Source organism: Neovison vison, chromosome 4, assembly GCF_020171115.1.
Source record: "Neovison vison isolate M4711 chromosome 4, ASM_NN_V1, whole genome shotgun sequence".
NCBI classification, from domain to species: Eukaryota; Metazoa; Chordata; class Mammalia; order Carnivora; family Mustelidae; genus Neogale; species Neogale vison.
In genome coordinates, this window is record NC_058094.1 from 60,567,112 (window position 1) to 60,580,662 (window position 13,551).

General features: G+C 39.7%; 1 protein-coding gene across 4 annotated transcripts in view; it reads right to left on the reverse strand.

Moving 5' to 3' along the window:
• The window catches only part of TERF1 (telomeric repeat binding factor 1), a 34,196-nt gene extending 21,611 nt beyond the window's left edge, over positions 1 to 12,585 (reverse strand). For 3 of the 4 annotated variants that reach the window (XM_044245463.1, XM_044245462.1, XM_044245461.1), the window contains exons 1-4: positions 12,263 to 12,585; positions 6,012 to 6,107; positions 2,267 to 2,388; positions 510 to 596 (exon numbers count right to left, since the gene is read on the reverse strand). In XM_044245463.1, the coding sequence (XP_044101398.1) occupies positions 510 to 596; positions 2,267 to 2,388; positions 6,012 to 6,107; positions 12,263 to 12,569 (612 nt within the window). In that variant the 5' untranslated portion in view covers positions 12,570 to 12,585. The remainder of the gene's footprint in view (positions 1 to 509; positions 597 to 2,266; positions 2,389 to 6,011; positions 6,108 to 12,262) is intronic. The other variant, XM_044245464.1, reaches the window with a different exon arrangement.
• Between the last annotated feature and the right edge of the window lie 966 nt (positions 12,586 to 13,551).

The following is a 13,551-nucleotide window of genomic DNA, read 5'->3' on the forward strand; positions in this document are numbered from 1 at the left end:
TTCAAAGACCCACTACAAAAAAAGAGAGTATAAAATATCCCATCAATTTTGTTTTATGTTGATTAAATGTTAAAAATGATGTTTCTGGATATATTGGGCTAAATGAAATATTAAAATCCGTTTCACTAGTTTAACTTTTTTTTTTTTAAAGATTTATTTATTTATTTGACAGACAGAGATCACAAGTAGGCAGAGAGGCAGACAGAGAGAGAGGAGGAGCAGGCTCCCCGCTGAGCAGAGAGCCCGATGAGGGGCTCAATCCCAGGACCCTGAGACTATGACCTGAGCCTAAGGCAGTGGCTTAACCCACTGAGCCACCCAGGTGCCCCTAGTTTAACTTTTTTAATGTGGCTACTAACACATGTGTGACTTGCAATTATATTTCTATTGGACAGCACTGTTCTATACTGTTTAAAAGATAAAGCATCACTTTCTTTCTCCAGTGTTCTTTCATTTACCTCACTCCATATAAGCAATTCTAAAATTCTGATTCTATTATAAACAACTACCTCATAAGAATTCGGGTCATCAAACATTCTTTCAAAGACTTCTTCTGCTTCTTTAAAATTGCCATTTTCCATACAAACAGCTATAGCCTAAAAGACAAGATGACAAATACAAACCTTAGATTGCTTTTTTTAAATGTGTAACTACTGTTTAATATCGATATAAATCCTGTTAAGTCTAAACTACTTTACTTAAAGTAGTTACTTATCTACTACTTTACTTACTTTCTGATACATGACAGGAAATATCTTTACAAAGATGAAATAACTGTGGTTTGAAAAAGATGTAAAAAAGTGTTTCACTGGCCCCTTGCATATTTACTGATAAATGCACAGCACTCTAGCTCTTTTGAATTGAGGCCAATTAAAAGCAGACATTAATAAATAAATTAGGAGCTACATTATGTACATTTAGGACCCACCTAAATATTAGCTTGGGGAAAAGGGAAATTAAAGAGGAGGTAGCTGGCATTCATGATGATTAGGATACATAAAAATAGCTAGTTAGAATCCCTGGAAAATTTCTAATAGAAACAGAAGCCAGATGCTTCTGAATGAGCATTTGATAATCTGGCCTTTCTCATAATGTATATAATAAAACAGGGAATTTCCAATATCATCTGGGTAGCTCTGGCAAGCTATTTAACCTCGTGTGCCTCTGTTTCTTTGTATGTAAAATGGTGGAGATACTAATATCTATTCATAGGGTTGCCGTAAGGACTGGATTTCTATGTGAAAAGTGCCTAGAACAGTACCTGACAAATAGTACGCAATGTATTACATGTTTGCTATGGTAACCCACTCAATGTTAAACTAGTATAAAATGATGGCCTTCTTCTCTGGAACCCCCCAAAACTGAGATAATATAACACATTTCTTTGTCCCAGGCTGAAATTCTTAGAAGTAGTAGTCATATTTCTGCCATTCTCTTCTGGTTTTAATTCTCCTTGGCAGTCACCAAACTAACAATAATTAATTTGGGGGAAGGTGAGAGATCATTCAGATTTTTTTCTCCTACCCCACCATAAAATAATTTTCTAAGAATGAGGACAAATATATTTAATTAGAACAATCCTTAGTATTTGCTTTGCCTGCTAGCAAAACATATTTTCCCTGCTACTGTATCTTTGAATGACTGTTTTAGCTTCTTACTTTTTAACAGGTGACTTCTAAAATTCCCTCTACATACCTAAAGTTTTACATTCTCCTATTTACAAAAATCCATTGATTTCTTTTTAAATATATATATATATTTTTAATATTTGTAACCTTGAATAGAAACTGTGAGAGCACAAGCCATTTGTTTTTGAAAGTTGCTTTGTGATCTTTAAATTAATGTGATGTATTTTCTCATATGGGGGCAAATATATACTTAGGTAGCAAACATTAAGTCCCAGTTCTTAGAGCCTGCATGAAGATTATAAACCAAAGGTCAAATTTCTGAAGAGTATTATTATATTAAATTTTACTTTGGGTTTACTGCTCAACTTCTGTTAAGTGGCTCTTAATTTCTTTTTTTTTTTTTTAAAGATTTTATTTATTTATTTGACAGAGAGAGATCACAAGTAGGCAGAGAGGCAGGCAGAGAGAGAAAGGAGGAAGCAGGCTCCCTGCTGAGCAGAGAGCCCGATGCGGGACTCGATCCCAGGACCCTGGGATCATGACCTGAGCCGAAGGTAGCGGCTTAACCCACTGAGCCACCCAGGCGCCCCTCTTTTGATGTTATATGCAAAATAATAATAATAATATAACACACATACCTGAATTTTAACTAAATTCTCTATTTCTTCATGAAGTTTGTCATGTTCTTTTTCAATTGAAGCCCAAATCATCAGGGCTGATTCCAAGGGTGTAATTCGTTCATCAGTTTCAAACTGTGCATCTTTTAAAACCAGAACAAAAATAAGTAACTTAGGAAGCTAAGCAGAACCTTATTTTGTTAATTTTTTATGATTTCAGTTCTTTAAATATTTACTGAGTATATACTATGTGCCAGGTACTATTCCTGTATACAATAGTTTAGGCAAGTGATATAACTTTTCAAGTTAATTTCCTTTTTTTTTTCCTTTGAAAAACTGGAAGGAGCATGCAATTTAAATCTTAGCAGTTTCAACAACTCCTACTTTGTAGAAACAATTTCCTGTTATAATTGTTTATCCAACATTTTAAACATAAACATATAATTCATATACAAAGAAAGTCTCTTTATATTCCAGGCCTTATACCAGATACTTAGGATCTGACCAGGAAGAAGAAACAGTTCCTGACCTTATGAAACTTACATGCTAGCTATGAAGAAAGACAAACCAATGTGACTGGTACTCTACTAGAAGTACGTGTTATGCCAGTGCTTCTCAACCCTACCTATACCTCAAAATCACCTGAGGAGTTTTTATAAAAATGCAGATGCCTCGACCCATCCTTTAAAGACTGATTTTATTAGTACAGGGTAGAGCCCATGCATCTATGTTTTCCAAGAAGACAAGCTCTATGAAAGGATACTAACAAAAGAATCCTTTATGAAAGAGAAACCATCCAAACTGGGACACTGAGTATAAACAGGAGATAACTAAGTGAAGAGGAGAAGGATGGGAAGAATATTTCAGAAAGGCAGCAGTAGAACATAAGGAAGAAGAGGACAAAAGATATTCACATTCTGGGTGCCTGGGTGGCTCAGTAGGTTAAAGCCTCTGCCTTTGGCTCAGGTCATGATCCCAGAGTCCTAGGATAGAGCCCCGCATCGGGCTCTCTGCTCAGCATGGAGCCTGCTTCCTCCTCTCTCTACCTGCCTCTCTGCCTACTTGTGATCTCTGTCTGTCAAATAAATAAAATCTTAAAAAAAAAAAATATTCACACTCATAGTCAACACATACTAAGGTCCTATTAACCTGTTAGGCTCTATGCTAAGTGCTTAATATGCAGTATCTCCTTTATTCAAATAATTTCTTTAGAAGGGTTTATAACATTACCAACCCTGTCTTATAAAGTAGAACCTGAGACTTCGGTCACTCAGCTAGCAAGTAGCAGAAAGCAGAAACCAGAACCCTTAAAAACCACTTACTCTATATTAGGAAAAAGGTATGTTTCAGGAATAACAAGATGCTTGGTAAGGCTAGACTATGTGCTGGAAAGCATGAAATGGAAGGACAGACTGCCTAATCCATCTTCATTTCACATTTGTTTTTCTTTTAAAAACTCATTTCAGTATTTATATTTCCTATTAAGTCTTTCTTGACTGACATTATCTAACCCATCTCATTAATCTGCTGCCTTCTTATAAATGTGAGATACAGAAAAAAATGTACCTATGTTAGATCTTAACTTCAAAAATTTTAGAGTAGCCTTTCACCTTCTGGTAGAATATAGGATATTACAGTAGGCCAACACTCTTGTTACAACTAGAAAAAAGTGGAGTAAGTTGCAAAATCATATTGCTAAAAGACATGGGATAGTGATGGAAGCAAAGAGAACCAGATAAACTACATTTCCAGGAGTTAGTCAATGATTTGCAACTTTTCTTCCCTGGCCGTATTTGCTTATAAGGATGAAGATTCAGTGTATTCCAGGCAGGGAGATTTCACTGGGTTAAGAAAATGAGGAAAAGCTTCTGGTGGTTTCCTTGGGGCTACTTCGGTGGATTGGAAACTAGAGGAACTGAAAACACATAGCTGGTTTTCCCCTCAAGACATCTGCTGAGTTCTGGGGTGCTGCAGAAAGCTGGAGTGGAAAGAAGGGAAGTCTCCCAGACGTATCTTAAAAAATAAAGTTCCATGAAATGAGGGTGGCTGCCATAGACAAACATTTCGCCTTCAAGACGTTTACCATATTTTAAAGCTATTTGCAGCAGGAAACTAAAGCTAATATGGTAGCCACTGGCCATATATAATTAATGAGCTGTCAAAATATGGCTAACTGCAAACTGAGATGCACTTTAAGTATCAAATATACCCCAGATTTCAAAGACTTACTGCAAAAAAAGGGGTAAAATATCCCATTAATATGTTTTATATGGATTACATGTTGATATATATTTTAGAAATATTGGGATAAGTAGGATACTGCTGAAATTAATTCCACATATTTCTTTTCAATTACATATGTAGTTCACATTACTTTTCTATTAGGCAGTGCTGCTGTTGAGCAACCACTTAAAAATAAGACAGAAGAGTTACGTATAGCTCAAAATCCAACATATAAATTAAAATTTTGTGGCTTCACTTGAGCTCATTATGGTGAAATACACTGATTCTTGATAAATGACGTGGGCCTATTCTAAGATATACTTAAAAGGGGGATCCTGGTGAATTTCAAGATTAGTGGGGTTACATATAAAATCTGCATTTCTTTTCAGAATGAAAAGACAGGTTGGGGGAAGGGTTGTCAGGGGAGAAAGTAAGAACTACTGAACAACTGCTAGTATGTGAAATGCAGCTGGGCACTTTAGAGTATATTATCATATTTTAATTTACAAAACAACTGTCAACAACCATGCTAACTTACTGTCTACATGATCAGGAATTCTCTGTGTCCACATCAAGATGGTTTTCTTCTTTAGTTATAGGCCCAAACTACTTATAGATCTATCACCCCAACATTTACTCTGCTTCTAGTCCTGTTCACTTATGGTCATGGCACCAACTCCAGACCCAGCCTCACTCCCAGAGAGTATGCTATATGAGCCAGAGCTAGACAGTGAGGGCCATGAGAATGGTACAAGCACACTGGGATTTCATATAACACAATAGGACTGTAAGTAATTGGTTTCATTTTAAGTACCGCCTACCAACTGGCACTCTGGGAAAGCATTATGTAAATTATAAAAACCAACATAAATATGTAATTATTTGCATCAAGAGGTCCTTTAAATGACCATGTTGTAAATATCAGGCATTACTCAAAACTGAAGCAGTCTTACCCATTACAATCTAAAATAACCTGTAGAGATAAAGGAGAGAGCTGTTATAGCTACAAATCATATTCGCCTATCTAAAGAAGTGCGGAAATCCAGTTCAAATAAGAGGTGTCAATTATCATAGTTGCTACAAAAAAAAGTGTGTATGATAGTAAGAGTCACCACAAACTTACCATACAGTCCAGTATGAGGTGAACTCTCCAAAAGACAGTCCATGAAGTACAGCTTACCAATAGCAGTGTCAGAAGCATCTGGAAACTCCAATACAAACACAAACTCCACAGCCCCTCCCATCCATCCTACCTCATCAGGAATTCATGGTGGAGAATTCTGGTTTTTGTTTGTTTGTTTGTTTTTTGTTTTTTTTAAACAAGTTCTCTAATACTTCTGAAGCAAGCTAAGTTTGACAACCAGTGCTCTAAGAAGACTGTAACTATTATTTCTTTTAGTTGCTTTAGATATGCTTGTATAGATGAACATCCCAAACACACTTGTGCAAACTCTCAAAAATAACAGATCTCATCTGTTCTCATTGTTTTACCTTTAGGCATAGATTAAAACATTTCCAAAATAAGATAAAAACACATACTTACCAAGGGCTTTTCCGGAGGCAATTCTTGTCAAAAACTGACATATGTATATCGTTCTCAACTGATAAGCTGTTAGACTGGACAGCCCATGAATAATAGCTGAAAAAGAAAAACATTAAAACATTTTTTTAAAAAACCCAAACTTGACCCAGCAGCGCCTCTGTGTGGTTGGCTGAGTAATAATAGGTTACACACAAAAACTATCACAAACTGGGAACTGTATACTTTTGTTTACAGGCAATTTTTTAAAAATGAGAAGAACAGCAATGAACACTTACAAAATAAAATAGATTTTCACATGCAGAATAATAATATTTAATAGTACTTCCACAGGTAGCACTCTATACTAACAAAAAGGGACAGTTAGATTCAAAACTATAAAATGTGTCAAATCATTAGCTGGAAGCTTATTTTATACCTTAAAACTCCTATTACAGGAAATACTTCATGTTATTTCAGTCAAGGTTTCAGTTAAGTGAGTCTCTTAAGTTCACAAAGACTTTAAAAAAAAAAAAAAAAAAAAAAACATTTACTGGGGCAAGCTGGCCGAAGACAGGGATGGCCCGGTGGCGACAGGATACTAGACCCTAGGCCCCGAAGTCTTTTCCAGGGGCTGTGAGGGTCAGAAGTGAGCTCACAGCCGAATCCAACAAACAGTGTGTTGGTCTTTCTCACTGTGGGGATGGTGCAATAAAGTCTCTGCCCCAATAGGCAACTCCAGCATTCGGCAACCCTGATGCGGAAGCTCCAGGAGGGCTACAGCATAGCACCAGAGGGAGGCAGGAGGCCAGTGAAGCTGGTCAAGCTGGTCCTGCAGTCCCGACAGGTGCAACACTGAGCCCCCCAGGCCTATGGGCCCAGGGATGCATGATCTCCCTCAGGGCAGCCACCTCTGGCGGTTGCTCTGCACTTTCAACTTAACACTCTACTATAATGCTCTGCTAAGCAGAGGCTCCTGGGCAAGCGGAGAAGCTGACAGTGAGCAGGTCAGACTTGCCATGCTGGCTGGTAGAAGAGTTTGTGGTGGCAGAATAAGGTGCTCCATGTTCCAATTCCCAGGCTAAAACCACCTTGAGTGTGGTTCCTCAGGGCCAAAAAAAAAAAATCATAATGCAGCTCATCTAAGAGGAATGTTTCAAAGCTGCCGCTCAGCTCTAACACTTACTCTGGAAATTTGAAGGGGCTGTCATGGGTGTGCCTTGGTTTTTGCTTTGTCCACTGGTGACTGTTAGATAGAAAAGCTCTGGAAAATGGAAGCAAACTGAGTCCATACAGCTACCTTTTACCCTTTGATAGGGGTCTTAGGGGTTGTACCTCAGCAGAGACAGTACAAGAATGGACTTATGTCCCTCATTCTTGGGAACTTGTGGTCACCCCCTTCTCCGTCTCCAGTCTAGATCATCACCCAGCAAAATAAAGAGAATAGTTCCCTTCCCTATTGTAATTAGGTTTTGAGACAGGTTTAAAACTTCCAGGATACAATCTCAGCAATTAAAAGTTTATTTTTCCTTCAAAACCTCTGTTTCTCCACAACCCTAACTCCAAAGAAATAAGATTGCAGATGTATAGAAACAAATTTATTAATATTAATCTCCCTGTACCTGGGGGCTCAGTGGGTTAAAGCCTCTGCTTTCGGCTCAGGTCATGATCCTGGGGTCCCTCTGCATCCTGCTCTCTGCTCAGCAGGAGGCCTGCTTCTCTTCCTCTGTCTGCCTGCCTCTCTGCCTACCTGTGATCTCTGTCTGTCAAATAAATAAATAAAATCTTTAAAAAAAAATATTAATCTTCTAACTACTTGAATGCCCACCCAGATATTGTGTTAGGCAGTGGGTATCATGGTGCATAAACCATAATCCTGGGCCTCAATGAGTTTATTACTATGTAGAAATGAAAGACAAATGATTGAGCAATTAAAGTAAAAACATGGGGAAAACTGAAAAAGACAAGTACATAATGCTGTGGGTGCAATATAACAAACCTTAGCGTGTGTTTTAGTAGCTAGCTGGAGGGATAAGATAGGAAAGCTTCTCTGAGGAAATAATGTTTATAAAGTAAAACCTGAAGATGCCACTATTATACTTCACTCAGGGCTTGGCTATTGTATATAAAGATTAAATCAGCTAGAAAAATCAAAAAGCAGTCCTGCAGTTACTAAGGAAGTAAGAGGCAAATATATTTATTTGTATTTATTTCAATTCTAAAATAGCATACTCTTGTGCTATCCTAGAGATTATCTGGACCAAATATAGCCACAATATAATTAAACAGGATTGAGAGAGAGCACAAAACTTATATAAAATTTAAACAATTCATTCAATATTTAGTAAACATCTACTGCTAGCCAATGTTAGGGACTGATAAGATAGCCCCTGTTCCTCAAGAAGGTTTTAGTTTGAGAAGACACAACCCCAAATTTATGCAAGTTATTAAAATTTTAATGTCACAAAGGTTAAAAGTATGGTACAAAAGCAAAACAAAAGAATATACTCTATTCTAGAGAAGAAAGACCTCTATCTTTACTTCCCTTCACTTCCCTTTAGTCCATTATGCAAAAACTACAAATTATCTTACGCACCACTGCCCTTCTGTTCTTTGTACCTGTTAGACAATAAATAAAGCAAAAACAATGAAAACCTGGTTGAACCTTGCTATCTGCTTTTTCCTCACTTGTAACCAAACACTGCTAACAGAAAGACACATAGGGAGATCTAGTGACTAGCTACAACAGGAACCAGATTTAAGCACTTCTAACACCAGGTACTAGTCTAAGCACTTTACACCAGTGGTTTTTAACTAGGTCTTTTTTGACCCCTAGAGGAGTTCTGGCAGTGTCTGAGACAATTCTGATTATCATGAATGTAAGGGGGATGCTAAACATCCTACTATGTACAGAAGCTCCACCTTCACCCCCCTCTACTTTCACGCACACACAGAACAAAGGATTATGTGGTGCAACCTGTCAACAGTGCTGAGGCTGAGAAACCTTACTTTATACCGATCACCAGCTCTGTGAGGTAGATACTACTGTCACCATTCTAAAGATGAAGAAATTGAGGTACCGAAAAGTAAGTAACTTGATTCAGGTTATACAACTAGAAAGTAGAAGAGTCAGGAATCAAACTCAGACAATTTATTCTGGAGCCCATGCTCTTACCCACTATCTTACACTGCTTCCCATGGAAAGAGACAGGTTAGGAATAACAGTCTCGAAAAGGTATTATCTGAATTAAGTGAGGTGTGAGAACAATTCTGAGTCAGAATGAAAGTGCTAAGAATTTTTGAGAAAGCATCAAGAGTTGTGTATTTTTATAACACTGAAAATTATAATAAATGAAATTCTATAAAAGATAAAAGGGAGTCCTTTTGGTCAAAAATGGGGAGAGATAACACTGTATTCAAGTTTATATGTCACTGATTAGCAGAGCAACTTTGAAAATAGTTTACTTTCTCTGGGATTCTGTGCCCTTGCCTAGATTATTCTTTGGGTCTTGTTCTAGAACCTCAAAAGGAGTCTTTATTTTTTAGAAAGGTTTTTAATTTACAGTATTGTGAAGATTAAGTCCTATACTCCCTCCACCCAGTTTCCTGTTAGTAACATCTTATATTAGTACAGAATACGTAATTAACTAGAGTCCATGCTTTATTCAGATTTTCTCAGTTTTTACTTCATGTCCTTCTTCCGCTGTAGATCCCACCCAGGACATTACATTCAGTTATCATGTCACTTTAAGCATTGCTTGGCTATGAAAGTTTCTCAGACTCCCATGGTTTTGAGGACTGTGGCAGTTTTGAGGCATTTTGTATTACAGTTTGACGTTTTCCTTACAATTTGAATGAGTGAAGGGGTTTTGGGAGAAAGATCAAAGAAGTTCTATCTTCAACATGTCAAATAAAGTGTACGCACCACCAACTGGCACTGTTCCTGTTGACCTTGCTGCCTAGCGGTTAAGTAGTATTTGTTAGGTTTCTCTACTGTGAAATTAACCTCCCTCCAATTCCATTCTATTGTCTTCAAAATAAAGTCCCTATGCACATCCCGCATTTAAGGAATGGGGTGTTATACTTCACTTCCTTGAGAACACAGTAGCTACCACATAAATTACCTGAATTCTTCTATATGAGATTTGTTTCTTCTCCCACTTATTTATTTTTCCCATCATTCATTTCCATCATTATGGGCTCACAGATAATTATTTGACCTTTGGGTTCGAATCCAAACTATTTTCTTACTCGAGTTGCTCTGGCCATTGGCAGCTCTTGCAGTTGGTTCCTGTCCCTTTGTAATGTCACTGCTGTGGGGTTTTTTTGTTTGGATGATTTTTGCATTTCCTTATTTTCTGGTATAAGATGCTCCAGGTTCATCTTGCACACTTCCTGTCCCAGTCCCAGAATCAGGTCATGTCTCCAAAGAGCTCTGATTGTCTTTCTTTCTTTCTTTTTTTTTTTTTTTTTTAAGATTTTATTTATTTATTTGACAGACAGAAATCACAAGTAGATAGAGAGGCAGGCAGAGAGAGAGAGAGGGAAGCAGGCTCCCTGCTGAGCAGAGAGCCCGATGCCGGACTCGATCCCAGGACCCTGAGATCATGACCTGAGCCGAAGGCAGTGGCTTAACCCACTGAGCCACCCAGGTGCCCTCTGGTTGTCTTTCTTAAGGACTGATATTAGAAACCAAGACTTGAGTGATAGGTTGCTACTTAGGGTTACATTGCTTCTGGGCACTTTTACCTAACAGAATGAGGAAATACATGCATATATATTAACCTATATCTAGAGATGTATAGAAATACCCATATATATGGGTATTACATACATAGTTTTGTATGTAATCACTGTTAAGAGAGAACCGCTGGCCCAAACTGGGGCTTAACACCAAATCTAATTGCACTTTCAATGTCCCCCAGAAATATAGTCTTAACCTGTTGGGAAGGAATTTTGTGACTGGAGCCAGAGTCTGCCAAATGGGTCGTCTCCAGCCCCAAAGGAAGATGAGGTAATCTGCATATAACCCCCTGCTCTTCCTCCTAAGGGAAAGTACCTATCCTAGAACAATCCTTTTCTTTTGCTAATAACATTCTTACCCCACCTTCCATCTATAAAAATCTTCCATTTTGTACAACACCAAGCTCCCTGCCTACTCACAAGGTGGGATGTTGTCTGCCCAATTCATGAAATTGCTTATTAGCTCTGCAATTACATCTGCAAATGTACTTGGCTGAATGTTGTTTCTGAACACCATCTATACCTGTATTAAGGTAATTAAGCCAAACTGGAAGTCATACTGACCTTTCCAATCCAAATTCATTGACAAGTAGATAACTGTACCCTCTTCCCCAAAGTGGACTTTTTCAATAAATCACTGTAATACACTAATTTACGACTTAACTTTCTCATTCATGTTAACTAACCAAGGCTTCAGTGTTATCCGACAGAGCTGGAGGAAGGGTTCTTGAACTGGAAGATAAGGCACAAGTGTGGAACATTCCCTTGAACCTACCAATACTGGAGGCTGCTTAATTAGTCCAATTTATAAACTAAAATTACTTGCCTAAGCAATGGGATTACCATGAAGATGAAATATGTCAATATAGTTTTACAAAATATTTAATTTTATATTAAATAGCAGAGCACGTTTCTGTTACCACTAAAAAAGCCAGGCTAGTCTTCTCTAGGAGTCTGTGTCTTTGTCGGTCCAAGGCTGTGTTGTCTAAGGAGCACATTTCACTGACAAGTTATTTTTTCCCTGTAGCCTATAATGTGCAAGCAGGCCAAATGGGATTGGAAAAGCTCACAAAATAACAGAAAACCCCGGTGCTTGGGTCACTTGGAGGCCATTGTGACCGCTTCATAAACGCTATCACAGGAATACCTGAGTCGGAAGAAACACCAAATACAAGCGCCAAATTAGAAAAAGAACTTGGGGCACTGGGCAATTTTATACATTTTCACTCACCGAATCCTCTATCAGTTCTACAAGGGGGGGGGCGGGGTCTTACCTTTTTACTGAAGAGAAAAAACAAGAATCTGAGAAAAACTGAGAAGCCGAAAACGGGCCAGTGCGAGATTCGAACCGACGTTCTCCTCAGAGCCGCGGTCTCTCCGGTCCACCGCAGCAGCAGCCCCCGTCGCCACCGACCCGACTAGATGTACGGCGCGGCAAACCAGGCCTCGACCGCCCGCCGCCGTTCCCGCCCCGCGGCGCGTCGTCGCCCCGGCCTCAGCGCAGCCCCCCGCCCGACCTGCCCAGCACTCACCTTCGGCACTGTCACGGGTCCGGCGGAAGTCCTCGGAGCGACCGTCGCGGAAGGCCCGGCAAAGAGAGAGGCAGAGGAAATCGAGCATCCAACCGGCAGCTATCGCCTCGGCCTCCGCCACCGGGCCAGAGGCCTCTTCTTCCCCAGGGGCCCCCACCTGCACTTGCCACTCGAGCAATTCCGGGCACTCAAACTGCTCCTGATCATCTCTCGGCGTTTCTGCCATCCCCTCTTCTGGGGGGTCTGCGTCCTCCCCGTCCGCACAACCCCGCGGACTCTGCGCCTCTACGGTAGTACTTTCCGCCATGTTAAAACACTCGAACGGGTCCGCCCCTCCAGGCGCCGAGCGAGGATTGGCTGGTGCTGAAAGACCCTGGGCGTGCCCCCATGGGTCGCGTCCGCCGGTGGGAAACCACCAATCACACTGCCAGGATGGGCGAGCGCTGCTTTTGATTGGCTGATGCCTGCTCCCGCCTCTGGATGTTGAATTCGCCGGGGCGCTGGGGCCGGGCCTTGCGGGTCAACTGGACTAGTACAGCCCGGGCTACCGGGGAGATAAGGACGTGAGGGACCTGCTTTCTGGTCCTGATAAAATGCAGTATGGACAGGAACGGAAACGCGGTTAGTTAAAATAGAAAAGCATCTTACCCGCGGTGTACTTCAAAAAGGTAGGTTATTAGAACTTGTCACCGTTATTTAAGGGTAACGCTTTATACGCTAGTATTCGCGTAAGACAGCATGCGATCCCCAATCAAAACCATCCCAGCGGACGTACATCCATGCCTCTCCAACCTAGCGCGCGTCACAGTCCGCTCCGGGGTTGAAACATCATTGCTGGGCTCCACTCCCAGAGTTTCTGTTCTGTAGGTCTGGCTTGAGTTCCTTGAATTTGCAAGTCTATCAAGTTCCCAGATGATGCTAGAGCGGCTGCTTGTCTGGGGACCACATTTTGAGGATCACTACTTTAGAAAGAGTATATTACTATGGAAATGAATTTAATTAGGGTTTTAAATAGATTATGGAGTTCAGTTTTTAAACAATAAGGGGATACTTATTTTGGACTTTGAAACGTAAGAGCGTAGGAGGGAACAGCGGGCTCTGGTTATATTCTGTTTTTCTACGTGAGTGATAGTTACCTCTGAACATGATTTATGCACTTTTCAATATCCAATATTAAAAAGTCTACTTTGAAAAAACATCCAACATTATCAAGGCTTTATGTGTTTTAATTTTACACATTTGTTATTGCTTTAAGGCCATAGTTTAAAATGTGGAGTCATTTAAATAAA